We start from the raw sequence: 17,922 nt of genomic DNA, 5'->3' as shown, positions 1-17,922 counted from the left end.
CTAAAGTGACTGGTGATTGGCATCAGTCACACAAGCTGTTAGAAAGGTATCCTGATTATGTGTGCGTGCATTTGTGTGTGTCTGTGAGCGAGTGATAAACCTGCTGATATTGGAATGTGCCTGTTGCTTAGCTTAATCTATTCTCACAGGCCTACCAGTTAAATGATTAATTATGCATAAATGCAGTGCTGCTGATTGGATGCCAGTGTAATTGTCACTCGTGGGAAATGAATCTGATATATCGCCGAGGCAGTATACTGTCATTGCACATGTAAGTAAATAAACACATTGAAAGTCGATTATTTGTGTTGTGTGCGCATTCTCATAATACATTACACTGTAAGAATATGCACTAAGGTGACCTTATGTTGACACTAGATTTAGTGTTTTAAACATTATACAGACCTGGCAGTCTAATGTGATTACCCGTTTGGTCTATAGCAATACAGGCGATCTTATTAGAGAATAAAATAAAAAAGAATAATCCTTTAATTGTCCCACAAGGGGAAATTTGGTTGTAACAGCAGCCAAAAAGACACATATACAAACAAACAGTACACAGGACACAGAACAGAAACATACAGAAACAATTTTTCTTACAAATTTCATATTTACTAGCCTTTAAGTGTAAACTTGTGTCTTAACTGCTCAAGGCAGGAACAGACCGTTGTGCGAACCTGTTCTGTACACTCGACTTCTTCTCTTGACATAGTCTTCCCTGAAAACATAACTCGTTTGGTGGGAGAACAAAATGTCATTTTCAAATCAAAACATGTCCATGTTCACTCTGAAACAAAGTGTGTATGACACAGTGAGCTATCGGAGCATCCGGTTCCCATACTGCACACGTACAGGTGGCTGGCAAAAATATTCCCTGCAGTGCTACTGTACTACCCTGACTCATCAGCTGCTCAGTGGAGCAGACGCCAGGTCTAACCGGTCTACTCGCATCATAGTGCATCAGTTTGATTTGAAGAAGTGCAAGCTGACAGTCCAGGAAAACATTTACTGTTATAGCTGTCGGGATCCGCAGTGAGAAAATAAGCTGGGATGGGCAACAAATTAGAATCTGTCAGTCACATTAGCCACCGAAGCATTTAATGGTAGTTGCAAATTCCATTCAGGTGTTTCTTCTGCATTTAGTTAGCCATAAAGGTTTTTAAAGGCCGCAGGTTACTATGTTATATTAGGGCTAGATGAGACAGGCCGAACTGTGCAGCTCATTTCCTGGAGTGACTTCCTCCTGACATTAAGTGTTGTGGCCATACTTATTCTTCTTTACGTAATTCCATAAGGGCTTCGTAGTTCTTCCTGTTTCCTAGTTTCGGTGTCCGTCTTACCCTAAACGATAGTGGTTACAAAGTACATGTAAGTTGTGTTTTGAGATTGTGCTGTTTTTATGTTGTTGTGATTATGATCATCATTGTGCTGAACTGACTTCCTTAGTTTAGAGTTAGAAACCAAAGCAGGTTAGCCTGTGCTTGATTAGAGGTTTAAGATTGGGTTACCCTTCAAGTTAGTGTCTATTGTTCCCTGGCCTTTCATTACAGGTTAGAGTTTCCCTGTGAGCTTTTGTTATATTGTGGCTGGGTTGAGGTCTGAACAGGGACAAATGTCAGAACAAAATGATCTAAGATTTAGGGTACCCACGTTTTTCATTGCAAGGTGTGGGTCACACAAAGTTCAACATTTGGAAAAAGTTTTTGTCTGCATTGTATTCCAAAGCTCATTTCATTCATCTTTCAGTCCAACGTCCACACTTTAGCTGGTTTTGGCATGATTATTACTACTACTGCTATTGTCCTATTGACTGGAAGTACTCGATTTCACCGTTTGGAAAGTCTGCAAGTAGCTCCCGCAGCTTTGGCTTCATCTTTTAATGAGTTACACCCCCTCTCAGACAGCATCCGCTCTATCTATCTTCTTCCTCTGACCCGCTGTCCCACCATCCATTCCATTACCTCTCTATTTTACCAGGCAGTTATTAAAGTAGATCTTATTAAAAGGCAGGAGAAAAAGCTAATCTATATTTGCATTCAGTCTATAGCAATTCATTAATATTATGACATTTACAGGGAGCTTGGCGGGGCTCCGACTGCCTGCTACCCTTTTCCCTCTCTGAAATGTTAATTTAAAAAGTTCTGTCTTTGTAATGGAATAAGAAATCCTCTCTTGCCCTATCAATTCTGGGTGTCTGGTGAGGAATACTAATTCATCTGTGGTTCCAATTGAGATAGCATGTCGCCCTGATGGAATAAGAAAATGCAGAATTGGTTTTAAAGTCTTTAATGCCACAAGTTGTGTGTATTTCTCTTTTGTGCTGCAATCTGAAAAGCACGCACCTCCCAGTGAAAATATGTGCACGAATACTTTATCGCTCTTTAAAATTGTTTTTATTGCAGGCTTAAATATATGCTTATTACCAAAGGAACAAGCAGGTAAAGTAAATAAATTGGGGGGGGAAAGTGAATTAGATAAATTTCTTTGTCTTCCAGACTACTCACTATGTGTACGAGGCACTTTGGCAGTGTGGTGACACAGACCATACGGACATACACGACAGACCAGTTCCCCCTGCTCCTCATAGTCATGGGGAAACGCACATCCAATGAAGTTCTAAATGTTATTCAAGGTAATTCTCATTTTATTCATCGTACAATTAACTCTGTTTTCTGTAATTATCATGAAAACAAACTCTTTTATTGCCCTGATTTTCTTTTCTAATTCAGGCAATACAACAGTGGATGAGCTGATGATGAGGTTAATGGGAGCAATGGAGATCTTCACAGCACAACAGCAAGAGGACATTAAAGACGAGGTAAAGCTTGAGCGGAATCAGACAGTCTGTTCGCAGGAAACAAAAACATCAGCCTCTGATCCTTAAAGATGGAGAAAAGACTTTATTTCTTTGTTCTTTCAATAACTACTTGGTTCATTATGGACCATTTGCTCTTTCAAATGGAAACATATGCTCGTGTTTCCTTGTAATGCTGTTTAACAGTAGCTAGGAAAGTTGTACAAAACTGCTGTTGACTAAACTAACCAGTTTGCTACTATCTATAGTTTCCACTGTATATAGATGACTTCATATTTTTACTTAAAGGAGGTACTGTGGCCTGGGGAGCACTTCCAAGTATACCAACCGAATTCTCAAATGTACAGTTTTTTGTGAGAGTCACGCTTTTGACATTAATGACATCGTTTCAAGCTAAAGCCGTGCTTTATTGGTTGGGATAAGTTGCAGACTGCCAGAGGTTTCTTCCTGTTAAAAGGGAGTTTTTTTTTTCTTCCCACTGTCACCAAAGTGCTTGCTCATAGAGGGTCATATGATTGTTGGGTTTTTCTCTGTATGTATTATTGTAGGGTCTACCTTACAATAAAAAGGGCCTTGAGGCGACTGTTGTTGTGATTTGGCGCTGTATAAATAAAATTGAATTGAACTTCTACCATTTATCTTATTTTAGTTGGCTAATCTCAGTGGCTCCAGTAACTGGACCAACTTTTAACATTGTGCAATAAATTGCAACAGCACATCAGAAGGCACTGTTAAAATATGGCTTTTGTTATAATGACTCGAGAACCATTCAGCCATTTCATCCCCTTTAGTTATCAACTAGAGTCTGGCTACTGCTAACGTATCTGTTGACCTCCTTTTACCCAAAGAGAAAATGTAACTAAAACATGATTAAAACATTCCTTCCATAGAAATGATAAGGTGGAGCTAGCATTTTGTGTCCTTCCCACGAATCTTAACAATATGAGACAATGCATCAGTCACTTACAACGAACTTAACTAATTTATTAACTATCATCTCATATGTTCACTCAAATCCTTTTGACATGAAAAACACTGTAGTTACTTTTAACTTAATGGTCCTCATAGCTTAGTTTAGACATTCCCAAACCATGTGAGTGCCATGGTAACTGTTGTAAAGGATATGTGAATATTACTATGGTTAAGTCTATAATTGAAAACTGACCTGTGTGACTTGAAGCTGACTTGTTCAGATTAATAAAAAACAATAACACATTACTAAGCTTTAGAGTAATTTAATCAGCACTGGTGTTTAGTCTCTTAGTATGTCGCAGAAGTTTTGGTTGTGTGAAATCTTTCGTAGCTGCCCTTTCCACTTTTATGCGCGTTTTCCACGGATTTTTGTCAGCCCTGACTACACTGTGCCTCTTTTTTAACTACTGTATCTATAGATGACAGATGTCAAGCTGTGTTAGGTTCAGCCATTATGTTAAGTCAACCAAACAGCCTTTTTAGCAATTCGCAGCGCTATTGTGGGAGTCATAGCATCTCAGTTATGGGAATCGTGGCTGAGGAATGAGTTGAGTTTCACACACACCCTGAGGGTCAGACTTGCTCAGGTGAGCTGTGCCCTGCTGAGTGACAGCTACTCTCTCTGTGTTGTTATAACGTCTGTAATGCTCTGGCTTTGTTGTGGATTTGTCACTCTTAGTCGCTCGTCAAATAATCATTAATGATAGGATTTAAAACAAGAAATATTCAGAGTTTGTACATAAAGTGTTGGATCCTGGGGTTCTTTTCTTTTACAGGATTAGTGCCGGTGCTCTGTGTGTGTGTGTGTGTGTGTGTGTGGTTGTGTGTGTGTGTATGTGTGTGTGCCAAAAGAATAGTACTATTACCAAAATTAAACACTATAAAAATGAAGTAATATATGACTATTTATTCATTATTAGTACCATCAACCTCAAGATTTTCACTGACAAACCTCATTTTCACGGTACCTGCTTTTGGGTGCTGGTGTATATGATTCTTTCCCTGTGTCTCGTCCTTCTTCTTCCATTTTTCTCCTTTCCAAAGACAAACTCAGACATGAACACAGACATCCAGACATTCCTCTTTGACAGCGACTTTTGTGTCAGTCTGGAATCGGAGCAGCTGGAAGGCCACATTGTGATTTCTACCAGCCGTACTGACTCGCCAGTCATTTGTATGGTTTTCTGTGTTTTAGCTTAGTAGTTAGTAATCAAATGACTACTCGATGCAATTTTGTGGTCTACATCTGTCAGCATTTCAGGGTTGTTGTTTTTTAAAGGTCGTTTTCGGGTCATTAAGCATGGATTTCATAGGAAAACTAGCCAAAAACTAACCATTGTGCAGTTTGTGCTGATTTGGTTGAAGAGTTTTATATAAAAAGAGTATACATTTGAGTCGAGTTTCATGGTTAGGTGAACTAGTGTCCACAGAAAGGATCTGATTTAAGCCAGGGCCCTCTGTTTGTTAAGTGACAGTGCGCATAAAGGCTGATATTGCGGTCCAAAAGGAAATAATTGGATATAAAATTTGCCCTCTGGCAAGTAGAGCTCAGCCACTTGGTTCCAAAATTAAATTGCAAAAAAACCCAACCCAAAAACCGCCATATAAAGCGTCTTTCACTAGTTGTTATTTGTGAGCAAACATTAAATATGTGACAGCTTGCTTTTCTGAACACCAAGTGTATCATCACGACTAAAAGACGGCACACGTCTTGCCAACTTGAACAGTAGCCAAGATATAGTTGTGGAAAATCTGTTTCTTTTTTCCTCCAAAGTTAAGGCCCTGAAAATCACATGGTGTTTGAGCATGTCAGATAAACATTTCCCTTCATGCCTCCTCACTTTAGGTTATTCAAAGTGTTTGAAAACATTCAACAGCAGGTCAAATGAATGTAAAAATGAATATCAAACATGAACTACTGTGCGACTTGTTTGCGTGACTCGGGGGCAATCTATTGAAAGTAGCCACTTTTGATGCTTTTGTCCCTCTGTGCCATTCTTTTACAGTTTCCTTTCAAAGTTCATCTATTATGTAGCCCAAAAGCACAAATGTATATTTGCATTTTCCAATTCAGTGCAACAATACACACTGTCATTTTGCTTAGCCGCTGCCTGGTTTCACAGTAGCCCTCTGATCATCACAATAAGCTTACTTTGCCATATCCGGGCTGACACACAGCGTGGGCCTTCAGAAAATAGAAAACTAATGGCTGTGCGCTGTTAACACAATGGACACTTGTATTTAGTCCCAGTCTTTATAAAACACTTTGTAGCCACAGCAGGTAGAAAGAGAAAGGCCGCCTGTCCCTTTCCCTCTGTACAAACAGGAAGAGAGGCAGCGTGAATAAAAGAAAAAGGGAGGGTGAAACTGAGATGAGGAAACATAAAAGGGGCTCGGGGTCTGGTAAATGACAGCCCAGTCAGAATGAATTCCCTTCTGTTGCTACTCTTTCATACCTGGTGTTTGTATGTAGCCGCACTTGACATGCTGTTTTCTGCTGCTAGCTTCCACAGCCGGCACTTCTGCTTAGATGTTTTGTCCTCGTGTATCCTTTATTATGCTGCTAGTTAATGGGACCGACTTTCTTTCTTCCCCTCTCTCCACTCAGGACGAGCGCGAGGCAAGGGAGATGGTGAAGAGAGAACAGGACGAGGCCTATCGTCTGTCTTTAGAGGCTGATCGTAAGAAGGTACTTTCAGAATAATGCAGTTGTGATCAGAAGTTGACGCACACTTATCATGGGCATGAATGTCATGTAGGTTTGTGCTTTTAATGATTCCTACGAGTTGGTCCTCTTCCAGGGTAGAATGATGGCACAGCATACATCTGTAGTGACTTTCACAAACAAGAACTGGGTGCACAACTTTGAATTTAATTTGTATTTTCTCTAATCCACATAGGGTAAAATGTCTGTGTGTATATAGGCTCAAATATATACACCATGTCCACTAGCAACTTTGACCAGACACTAAAAAACAAACTTTTGGCACAGTTATGGATGGATATTTGACCACCCTTCTTAGCAGAATTGAAGAAGTTCATTTAAGTTGGTTGGTTTTCTTGGTACAGCCAAGCCCCACCTTTTAGTCCACAAATTTTAAATAGGGTTGAGATCGGGGCTTTGCAAAAGCCATCCTAGCAGCTTAATGTTAGCCTGTTTTATCCGTTTCAAAACCAGGGATCATTGTCCTACTGGAACACCCAATTGCTTCCCAGTTTGAATTGTCCAGCTGTTGATTTGAGGTGAAGTTGAAGAATTTGGAGGTAGTACTCTTCCTTCATTGTTCCATCCACTTTTTACAGTGTAGCAGTACCACTGGTAGCAAAACAGCCCCAGAGCAGAATGCTACCATCACCATGCTTGATAGTTGATACAGTTCTTAGGTTTAGGCCTCAGCTTTATTCATCCAAACATACCTCTTGCTATTTTGGTGGAATAGTCAGTCTTTTTCTTGTCTGACCATAAAGGTTTGCGTCATAATACAGCTGGGTTGTCCATATGTGCAGCTACAAACTGTGGACAGTGATCCTAGTGATGCTTCCAGACCATGAGAAAGTAAAAACTTGTATTTATATACAGGTGTTTAAACTCCTCTAGTGATCTTGGCAGTTGTTTAGAAATGGCCGATTAAGCTTCTGGTAGGATGTACTCAAAGCCCTGACCTCAGCCCTATTCGAAATTTGTGAACTATGCTTAAAAGTCGGGTCTGTGCCAGCAAACCGGCTAATTTAAATGAACTCTGTTGTTCTGCCAAGAAGACAGAATTATGCCAGGAGCTTGTTGATGGCTACTAAAAGCATCTGGTCGAGTTTCAACTTGCTAAGAGACATTTAACTAAATATCATCGGGGATGTATGTATATATTTGACCGTGTGTGGATTAGAGATAATCCAAAGTATGTTCAAACGTGTGCCCAGTTCTTGCTTTCGAAAGGCATTAAAGATGTACAGCGTACAGTCATTCCAGCCTGGAAAAAGGATAGTTCAAATCCGTTCATGCCCCTGATGAGTGTACGTAAACTTCTGACCACAAGTGCACCAGTTATCTTTGTGTATCACTGTCAGTTCTTAAGTGTTGTTTTTGAAGCATAGTATTAAAATCAAAATGAACCTCAAACATCAGGTTTAGAGTACAATCTACTCCTACTGTGTTACTCGGTTTAGTTGAGGTGTCGTAAATAATAAGAAATGCCTTATTGTTGTTCAGTGAGATCATAATGAGCCAGTGTGTGTACAGAGCAGCTCATTTTAACTTTAAATTATGCTGTGCTTGTGCAGACTACAACTTGCGTGTCTAGAACAAAGTTTTTGTTGATCAGTCAGTTAGTTTGTCAAAGCAAAGTAACAGAAATGAATCCAATTAATGATTTGTTTATGTTTTTGGGGGGTTTTTTCAGAGAGAAGCCCAGGAGAGAGAAGAGGCCGAACAGTTTCGCTTGGAACAGATGAGAAAGGAGCAGGAGGAGGAGAAGGAGGTGAGTACGACAGCCATAATTATACTAATTATACAGCAAACATAGGTAGCCAAAAGTGTCAGTTAGTTACTAGTTAATTCGTACCGAACAAGTTTGCTATTATTCCACAACAGCAGCTCATAATTCGGTTGAATTAAAAGAGAATTTTGGACTCGAGCACATTTCAAAATGATCACATGAAAATCTACTATTAGCTAACGCACTAGTAGTATGATTTAGCAGGGCTGTACCATTGTGCTGTTGTTTATGTCCCTTTTCTGCTTACTCAATAGTAACTCAATTAAATTGTGGTTTTGGTGGAATCTGCCAGTCAGTGAAGCCTGTGTTGTGTCAGTATACAAGCACACAGCCATTTCAGAGAAATTAAATATCCTAATTACAGCAAGGCCGATCCCCATTAATGTCACCTTCAGTGTACACAGTTATTGTCCTGGTTAGCTTTTTTTATGCTGATATAGCACACAGCCTCATATTCAAACCCGAGTGAATAAAAGAGGCAATTCATGTACACAGACCTATGCACAAACATACACCTAAGTAAACACACATATTCTCTGGAAAACAATTATTGTCTGCAAAGACGGGGCAAGCGCACACACACGCGGCGGACACAATGTCACGCACACAGGAAAACAATAATTGTCGGTGAGGATGGCACCAGCGTCGTGATTGTCTATTGTAATACAGTGTAGTCCTCGCTGATTGCTGTTTGCTCTGCAGGTCAGAGCCCGAGGGCAGCGAGAGGTATTGGGTGACCCGTCTTGCTCAAATGATTTGTCACTTAAGTTAAACAGACGACAACAAAAGAGCCCTGAACCTGGCCTTCTTAATTATATCACTGTAGTCCACGAATCAAACAGTGCATACATGCTTGTGTATTTTCGACAACAATAGCCGGGATGGCGTTGTGTTTCCTACTTATATTAATTTTCTCTGCTCGAGCTCAAAGGTTTCCATGGCGTCTCCTGTGCTGACGCGCTGTGCTGTGCTACTGTCTAGATATCCATAAATATGAGAAGCAGCAGCAGCTGGTGTACCGAGACAATGGCAACTTAAGTTTCCCAAACTGTTAAAGGATAACTTTATCATAACGTGATCCTGTTTTGTGTACCAGTAGTTCTGATGGACGTCGGTTCAAATACACTACAAAAACCAAATTAACAAACAAACAAAACTGGGAATTCGCTTTCCTTTTATTTAATCACTATTACTAGTTGTGAATTCTTCTCCTAACTGGAGACAAACATGTGAAAACTGATTATACAGCAAACCTAGGTAGCCAAAAAAGTGTCAGTTAGTTACTAGTTAATTCGTACCGAACAAATTTGCTATTATTCCACAACAGCAGCTCATAATTCGGTTGAATTAAAAGAGAATTTTGGACTTGAGCGCGTTTGAAACGAGTAACTTGGATTTTAGCATTTACATCACACATGCTGCTCTTTATTTAAACAGTCTATGGCGGCAACTGGTTCTTTTATCACTCCTCGCTGTGCTGGTGCCAACTTAGTTATCCGTCTCCTTAAGGAAGGCGCGGCGTTGCCTACCACGTGAGCCGTTTTAATTGGAATAATTTATTGTTTGTTTGTTAGTGCTTGTTTACAGTTTTCGGTTGAGTTTACAGTAGAAACTGCAGACACACCAAAAACACCAGTCACCACCGGAGAGGGAACAATGCTAGTGGGAATGCTTTCTCTGTGATTTTATGCCTTTGTGCGAAGAAACGGGAGATGAATATGGGAGCCAGTGAACTGGGGGTTGGGGTGGAGGGCATGTGTGTTTCATGCGCCTGTGTGGACTGGCATTATTATTTACCTCCGTCAGGGGGTCATAGCATACAGTTGTGCGGCTGTCAGGTGCACCTATTTCTCCTGCTCATCGTCTGTTTGCTTTCTGTGGTTAGCCGAGCGGAGTTGGAGAGGCAGGTAAATGGACGGAGAGATGCTCCCGATTATTTGTGCGGCGCTTCCTGGGCCCGAAGCTCGAGCAGACGTGTGCCTCGTGGTTGCTTTGGGGACGCTACCTCTAACTCGCGTGGGCGTTTGTGCTTGTGTCTGTGGTTGACTAGCTGTCTGCATTTGTATGTCCATCACCTCATGCGCTCCTGTCTGTTATTTGTGTGTGCGTATGTGTTAGCTTTGTCCCCAGGGACAGCTTTAACTCAGTCAGCTTCAGTTCTTGTACCTGAGGGAGCTGATGGCGGAGCAGCACGCGCTCCACCCTGCCCACCCAACACCAGAAGCTGCTAATGAGCTACTGTTGTACACTCTTATGAAATATAATTGCATTATGGTGTGTAAATAAAGCCGGGGCGTGTTGTCACAGCATATGCTCCCCGGCTGGCCAAACAGGAACAACAAGCCAGGGGAGGAGGAGGTGAGGGGTAGGAGTAGAAAGGAGACGAAGGCTCCAGGGAGCAGTTGAAACATGGTTTTTGGAGCTCAGGAGGCTTGATTTGCTTTTCTGTGGAAGATGACGGTCAGTTGTCACTCATGAACCCTGCCCTTTAGCGCAGACCCCGTTAGCATCTGTAAAATAAGTGATAGCTTCACATGAAGAAGATCTTCAAAGATCTTCCTCTTACTAGTGAGGGTTTTCCACTATCTGCAGGGGTATTTGACAGTTTTTTTTCAGAGAGTGACAGAGCAAACAGCAAGGCAGCATGAAAGAATGAAGCACTTGGCTGCTCTTAGCATACTGATATGCTACTTGGCAACCTTCTGAGCTACAACAGGCTTTAGGGAACAGGGTGAGACACAGGGCAGCTAATTTAATAACATTCTTAGGGCAAGAAGATTGTTTAATTAATGTGAAATAATAGTGCTGCAGTAAGACTCTGAGAGCAACTTCTTGGCTTGCCTTTCATATATGCTTGGAAAGCGTGTCATCATCTTTATCGCTGCCAACGTTACTGTTGATACTCCGGTTTAAGTTCACTGTAAACACAGAGAGAACGAGATGCGTATTTTTACTGAAGTCACTGGAATAATCAGGCTGACTTTGCTGTTTAAATGAAGGGAAGGCAAATAAACGCTTGCAGCAGCAGTGCTGACTGCTGCATCTCACCGACACCTGTATGCAAATCTGTGTTTTCAAATTCATTAATGCATTTAACTGACAAAAACAAAAACGCTGGCTTTTCTTGTTTCAGGCAATCCGCTTGTCATTGGAGCAGGCCCTGCCTCCAGAGCCCGATGAAGAGTCAGGCGAGCAAATCAGCAAGCTGAGAATCCGCACACCAAGTGGCGAGTTTCTGGAAAGGCGTTTCCTGGGCAGCTGTAAGCTCCAGGTTCTCTTTGACTTTGTGGCCTCCAAGGGATACCCCTTTGAAGAATTCAAGCTCCTCACGACCTTCCCTCGAAGAAATGTGAGTGGTTTGCCTCCTCTCTTACAGACACGTCAGAGCCGAAATCGCTTCTCTGCTCCTGTTTTACTGCAAAGTGAGGACGCAGAATAGAAAAACGGCTTTTTCTTTCAAGAGTTTGTTTGATCTTAAAGAACAGGCCACAGTTCCTCTGTGGATTTAGCCATTTCACAGTATTCCTCAGGTAATTAGCTCCAAAAGTTTTGAATGCATTCTTATGTTTTTTTTGTTTTTTAATTGCCCGTATTTATGTCGAGAACATACAGGCAAATAGGGAATGATTTATCGGGATTCTAAATATAGAGCTCCGACCTCTTCTTCAAGGTCAAATAAGGTCAAACATCCATTAAGTCTTTTATCTTTAAAAACGTGCCTAAAATTCTAATTTCTTGGCCATATTTTGCATGTCAAATTTAACCCCTGATGTCACTTTAACATTTCATATTTGCAGTTTGTTTAAGTGGACCCAACAAAGTGTTGTGTCTGATGTCTTAAAGTACCAAGAGAGAGAAATATAGAGAAATATACTGCAGTATATTATACAAGAAGCTGAAATCATCCAGTTGTCTTTCATTCAACTGTTCTTTGAGGATCTTTATCTTTTTTAAGAATGACTTTGTATCCTTCAGATGACTCAAATCAGCATCTCCGCTTGTGACACCCACAGCCCTAATTGGCTTTTCCATTTGGGCCTCAGCCCAACCTCAGGCAGCAGCTGTGTATGAAGTGCAGCAGGGACAATAGTTCAGATAATCTCTTGTCACTGTTTGGCGATTTTGTTTTCTTGTTCTTTCTTTTTTCCCTCCGTTATTGCTTCGTATTTGTTTTACTGTTTGTGTGCTGCAGCAGTAGCCCCGCGTCGGCGCCTTTGTTTACTCGCACCTGTGACGGGGAAAGTTAAGCCGACTGTTTATCCGTCCACCTGCGCACACGTATTATTCAGTGAATATTAATTAGTATCAGTCCACTGTGAATACAGTACACTCTGACTGTGTTAGGATACAGTTGTCAGCACTAAGAGTAGTATTCTCTGTGGCTCTTCTGCTGACACCCTGCATCACTCAGCTATCTACAACCAGCCATTTGAGGGCTCGGTCGCTACGCTGTGTGGTAGCGAGCTAATGAGCACTGTTTTAACTACCAGTTTAATTAGCCCTGCTGCTGGAAACAAAATGGGATTTCCATTAATCAAGAGTGGAGTGCATGTGGAGGGGTGGTGATTGTATAGAGGTGTGTGTGTGTGTGTGTGTGTGTGTGTGTGTGTGTGTGTGTGTGTGTGTGTGTGTGTGTGTGTGTGTGTGTGTGTGTGTAGGCTTGCCCAGGCAGTGTGCCATCGTAGTCTGTAGAGACCGCCAGGGCACAAACACCTCAAAACAACACACACATTATCGCGCAGCTCACACTCTCCATTTCATCACGATCGCACACTTCAACACATGCACAAATATTTTCAAGCAAACACATGCCCCGCTCACAACTTTGTCACTTAAAGGATTCACAGTTGTCTCTTTATAATCAAGAGTAAACATGTGTTTGAGACAGAGATAAAGATGTGTCTGCATCGCAGATGAAATTCCGGCAAAAACAGGATGGCAGGATTAGAGGGGGAGAGAAGCGAGAAGAGGATGGTGACTGCAGAACTAGTCGGAAAAGAGAACAGAGAAGACAAAAGCTTGAACAAAGAAAAGATTTAATCAGAGAAACAGTCTGAAAGAGAAAAGGATAGAGAAGACAAGTGGAGAAGATATTAAAAAGAAGAAGATGGGAGATTATTCCAGAAAACAGAAAGGCGAGAGATTTGGAGAAAGAGAGGAGGGAAGTGGCTCAGTGGTAGTGCCAGTATAAGGCTGTGAACACAGGCCCCTGTCTAATCCTGCAGCTCTGTGTTGTAATTAAATGAGAGAGAGCATAGAAAGCCTCCATCCCGTCCAGACGCTCTCACTGTTGCTTTGCCAGGATCAGAGGATAGAGGATAGACCACTATTGCATTTGTAATACTGCACAACTGTTGAAACCTTTTTTTTCTCCTCCCTTTTTTTTTTAGTTTTCAGCAGCTTTGTGCAGTGTCACTCTTTCTTTTGCTATTACCCTCCTCGTCAGTCTTCTTCGCGTCACGTCCACTCATTAAGCTGCAGCACAAATTAGTAGATCTGCTCAGCCCATGTTTAGAAAATTAAGCAAAGCTGGATGTCGTGTTTAGTTTTGGGGCGGGGAGCGGGAAATGCGTACAACTTTGTTAACCAGGAGCAAGAACGGTGTTGTGTTAACACGGGTTTTGCAAACTTCATCCTAAATCACACGGACGTTCGGATATGTCTGAATCATGCTTTTGCCACCTTCCTTTGGCTTAGCCAATAAATGTCTATTAGTCTCCACTTTTTGGACTCAGTCTCATCCTCAACATTTGGTATCAGTGGCTTATCTCTTCAGCACTACAGCAGGCCTTACACTGGCATCATTTGTACTAGGCTTAGCCGTGCTCAGGGAACTAACCCTTTCTCTGTTTCTATGACTGTCAGCGAGTTTGAGGAAGAGGAGGGGGGCTTTTAGTGTTTCAGTTTTCAGCTTTTCATTCAAGAATTTCCTCCGTTTTCTTTGATACTTGTTGAGCACAAACCTCTGCTGAAAGGCCCGAGGTCTTCCTTCAGCGTGCGGCGAATATGTTTAGACTGCCGTTATAATAATTTGCAATAGGCTCTTCCTGGCCGGCTGCTCGTGGATACCAAAACGCTGTCAAAGCGGCGTATTACTTTTCCCATTGTGATACTGTACTCTCTTTCACCTTTGCTAATCCTTCTTCCAGCTCCATCGGCGAATTTGCCCGAATGATTCTTAGACAAAACCTGAGATGCAGTAAAAATAAACAATGGCACAGAAGAAGCTTTGCTCTGCGCTGTAATAGGTTTTACATCTGTTGTACTGGTATGTTTTGTTTTTCTTGTCCTCCTATCTGAACAAGTCGTAGGAAGACTCACAGGAAGTTGAGCAGCAGTTTATTTTTAAAGTGTTTTTTTTTTATAAAACACATTTTTATAACATGCAACATGGGTTCATGGTGCTGTGTGGGGCTTCATCCTTGAGTACAAATCTAAAGTGTGGAGACGAGTATCCGTCCAATCTCTATAAGTTCCTCTTGACTGAAAGAGGCGTCTGATTGGTTTCAGATACATTTTGCTGTGCTGCAACAGATGTAACGGCCCCCACAGAGTCCTGATCTCAAATTCATCAACTCAGTCTGGGATTAAATGAAGAGACAGAAGAAAGTGAGGCAGCCAAAAGCTGCAGGAGGAATGTGGCAAGTTCCCTAAGACACGCTGGGAAAGTGTACTTCAAAAAAAAAGCGATCATACCAAATGATGTGTTTTGGCATTATTTTTAAAAGCATCGACAGTTTAGTTTAAGGTCCTAAAATGTTTGGAAAGTTCTGGAAATGTAAGATGCACATCGTGCACTTTCAGTGAGACTTTTCAGAGATGATGGTTTAGCTTTCGGAGATTGATTTTTAAATATAAAAATTATACAACAAGCTAGAAACCTTGAAATGTTTTATTGTGGAAAAGAAAAACACATTTCTGCTGGGAGTAGTATTAAAGCTGGGCTTTACCCTAGGGATCTCAGCCCCCTCTTTACCTTAACCTTCTCCTCCTACTCTTCCTTCCAGCTTTCCCTCCCTCTGCCTCTCTGTTCCCTCCTCTTTCCTTCGCCTGCTGTCTGTACACCTCCCTCTCTTCTGCTCCATCTTTTGTATTTTTACTTTTTGGTCTCCTGCCACCCTGCGTTTTTACCCAAATCCCCCTTTCTTAAAAAATCCTTTAGATAACTTAAAATATACCTTTAAAAAACAGACGAGTGGAAAATTAAAGGAAAAAAACTAAAGTCCTTAATCCTACACCGAGGGTCTCGGCTGTGCTCGGATAGTTTGTTCCGTCACAGGAAAGCGACACCTCAAATTCATACAAAGTCGCTCTGAATGAAACATTGTTGACTGCAGTCATCTCTTCAGTCAGCGGATCTCACACCTGCACATAATTTTGCACTGACATGTTAGACGTCGTTATTCTGTTATGACTTCCAGAGACGTTGGAAATCAACGAAAAGCCAAATTGAAGGTTTTGTGGTGGAACGTGGTGGCGAACCAACACGTTACACAAAATCTTTGTTTGTTCTTGCTTTGGTTTGTCGCTCGTCTTTATATCTATAAGTGCTGTAGTCTGTCTTTAATTTTCCTCACTTTCTTCTTCCCCATAGCTCTTTTTTTCAGCTTTTTCCTTCCCCTTCAGTCCCCCCCCCTCCCTCGCAGTCTGTGCGGTGCATTTGTCCTTTGAAGTGCCGTATTCTGGTCTGTTCTTTTCTGTTCACGCCCCAGCACTACGTGCTGTCAACGCTCCTGGCAGCAGATAATGATCTCCCACTGCTTTTGTAATTGGCCAAATAAACACTTGACAACACTAGTTTAAAACAGACAAGTTATTTGGTTTTAATTAACATAGCAGGGCCTGTAATGGATTCATTAAAAATGCGTTATTTCAGCTGCACGTTTGATTATGTTGGAAACGGACATCTTGAGGGCCTGTGTTTATTTTCCCTTTCTTTTCTTTCATGGCTGAGCGTTGCTTAGTGTCGCCTCCTCTGTTATCAGTGTTGTTTTATTCATTTGAATTAAGTGACTTACAATTGTGCTATTTATTTAAAACTTCACATTAAGTGCTAATTATTTTTTTAACTGTGTTGAGATTTGCTTTTCGATAAGGACAAAAAAAGGGGGGGTGGGGGGGTTTATGGGTTTATGTTAGCCGATCATTTTACGTCATATAATTTTTCATAAGAAAAAAGAGATAAAATAGCAAAGATTGCAGAAAAACACCATCTGTCTTTTTGTTCGGATCCTGGGTTTTTAAATGCGAGGATCCCCAGTTATTATATTTCCTCTTTAGATTTCGCTTCTGCACAAACACCGCTTATTTCAGTTTTTTTATTGTGTTAATTTCAGTATTTCTAATTAACAACTGGAAAATCTTTTTGCGGGCGGTTAATTAGTTCTGTTTTTTTAATTTTTTTTCCCTAAATTGCTATTTAGTCAGATGAAAATAATATAATATTTTAAATTAGGCAGACAGTTTCCCTTTTATTTCCCTGAATGATTTCTGAAGTGGATGATTAAAATTTATATTGACTCAAGGTTAAAAACAAACTGCAAAAAAGGGAAATAGATTGTGTCTGTCTTATGTATGTATGTATGAATGTATGTATGTATGGCTGTGTAGGCACAGGAGAAGAGAATATGGCTTAGGCATAGCAGAGGAAAAACAACAGCTTTGTTTGTTGACAGATGCCTCCATGCTTATGGTCTGTTAATTGGATAACAATGTAAACAATCACCGATGGTGCCCGTCTCCTGTGTCAGTGTGGCATCTTGTTTCCCTACTTTTCCTTTTCCGAGTCAGATGCTGCTCTCCTCCCGCTTGCCTCTCCCCCGGCGCTCGGCGAGCACAAACTCTCTTCCCGATTTTGCTCGGAACACATACACTCACACATTCGCACGTAACCCACAGACGCACGTCTTCACGCGCACCTGCTCCACCCCGAAGCCTCATTTACTCCTACCTGATGCTGCGGTGTCATAACAGCCTGTCGGGTTCATTAGCATGGCAGCCATTTGTGAGGCGCTGCTCCCGAGGTGGGAAAAGGAATCCAGCAGCTTCTTTTTGATCGTTTTCCCCCACCGTCGGGATGGAATATGCTTGCTGAGAATGCACGGGTGGAAACAAACATATAATCTCTTCCTATCGTCTCGCTCTGTGCTGCGAGGCTGTCGACGGGGTGAGGGGCATAAAGTTGATGTGGCAGCCCCTCCCTGCCCGCACCGGGCTCTGAAGGATCCCGCTGAGAAGTCAAGATGCTAAATGACACCTTGAAATGAGGATAAAGAGATGAAAGGGAGTCCAAGGCCTTCTAGATCTAGTGTGACATTTCCAAACACCCATGGGAGATCGAGGACGTAGTATCTGATGCGGATTTGTCCACCTTGTCTAATTTAATTGCCTTGAATACTTTTTTAGTTTTGCGAAATTGGCGCCTAACAAAGATTTGAACGTGCCAATTGAAAATATAAAAATGTGTTTATTTAATTAGACTTATAATACATTTATTATATGCTCAGAAGGTGAGCACAGGTGATGCCGTGGTTCAATTAATGGTCAGAGTTCACATTTCATTGCCTACAAAAGTCTGTTTTAAATCTGTTGCTTTGCTTGTTGTGAGGCCGACCTTTACTGTGCTCGGCTTGCCCTCTGACC

At 41.5% G+C, this 17,922-nt stretch overlaps 1 protein-coding gene across 1 annotated transcript in view; it reads left to right on the top strand.

Moving 5' to 3' along the window:
• Positions 1-17,922, top strand: part of faf1 (Fas (TNFRSF6) associated factor 1) — a 62,030-nt gene that overhangs the window by 41,610 nt on the left and 2,498 nt on the right. The window contains exons 14-18 of the mRNA XM_026157685.2: positions 2,496-2,632; positions 2,730-2,818; positions 6,396-6,476; positions 8,185-8,262; positions 11,414-11,629. Of these exons, the coding sequence (XP_026013470.1) occupies positions 2,496-2,632; positions 2,730-2,818; positions 6,396-6,476; positions 8,185-8,262; positions 11,414-11,629 (601 nt within the window). The remainder of the gene's footprint in view (positions 1-2,495; positions 2,633-2,729; positions 2,819-6,395; positions 6,477-8,184; positions 8,263-11,413; positions 11,630-17,922) is intronic.

Source organism: Astatotilapia calliptera, chromosome 23, assembly GCF_964374335.1.
Source record: "Astatotilapia calliptera chromosome 23, fAstCal68.1, whole genome shotgun sequence".
Taxonomy (NCBI): Eukaryota; Metazoa; Chordata; class Actinopteri; order Cichliformes; family Cichlidae; genus Astatotilapia; species Astatotilapia calliptera.
This window is presented reverse-complemented; position numbering and strand designations above follow the sequence as displayed.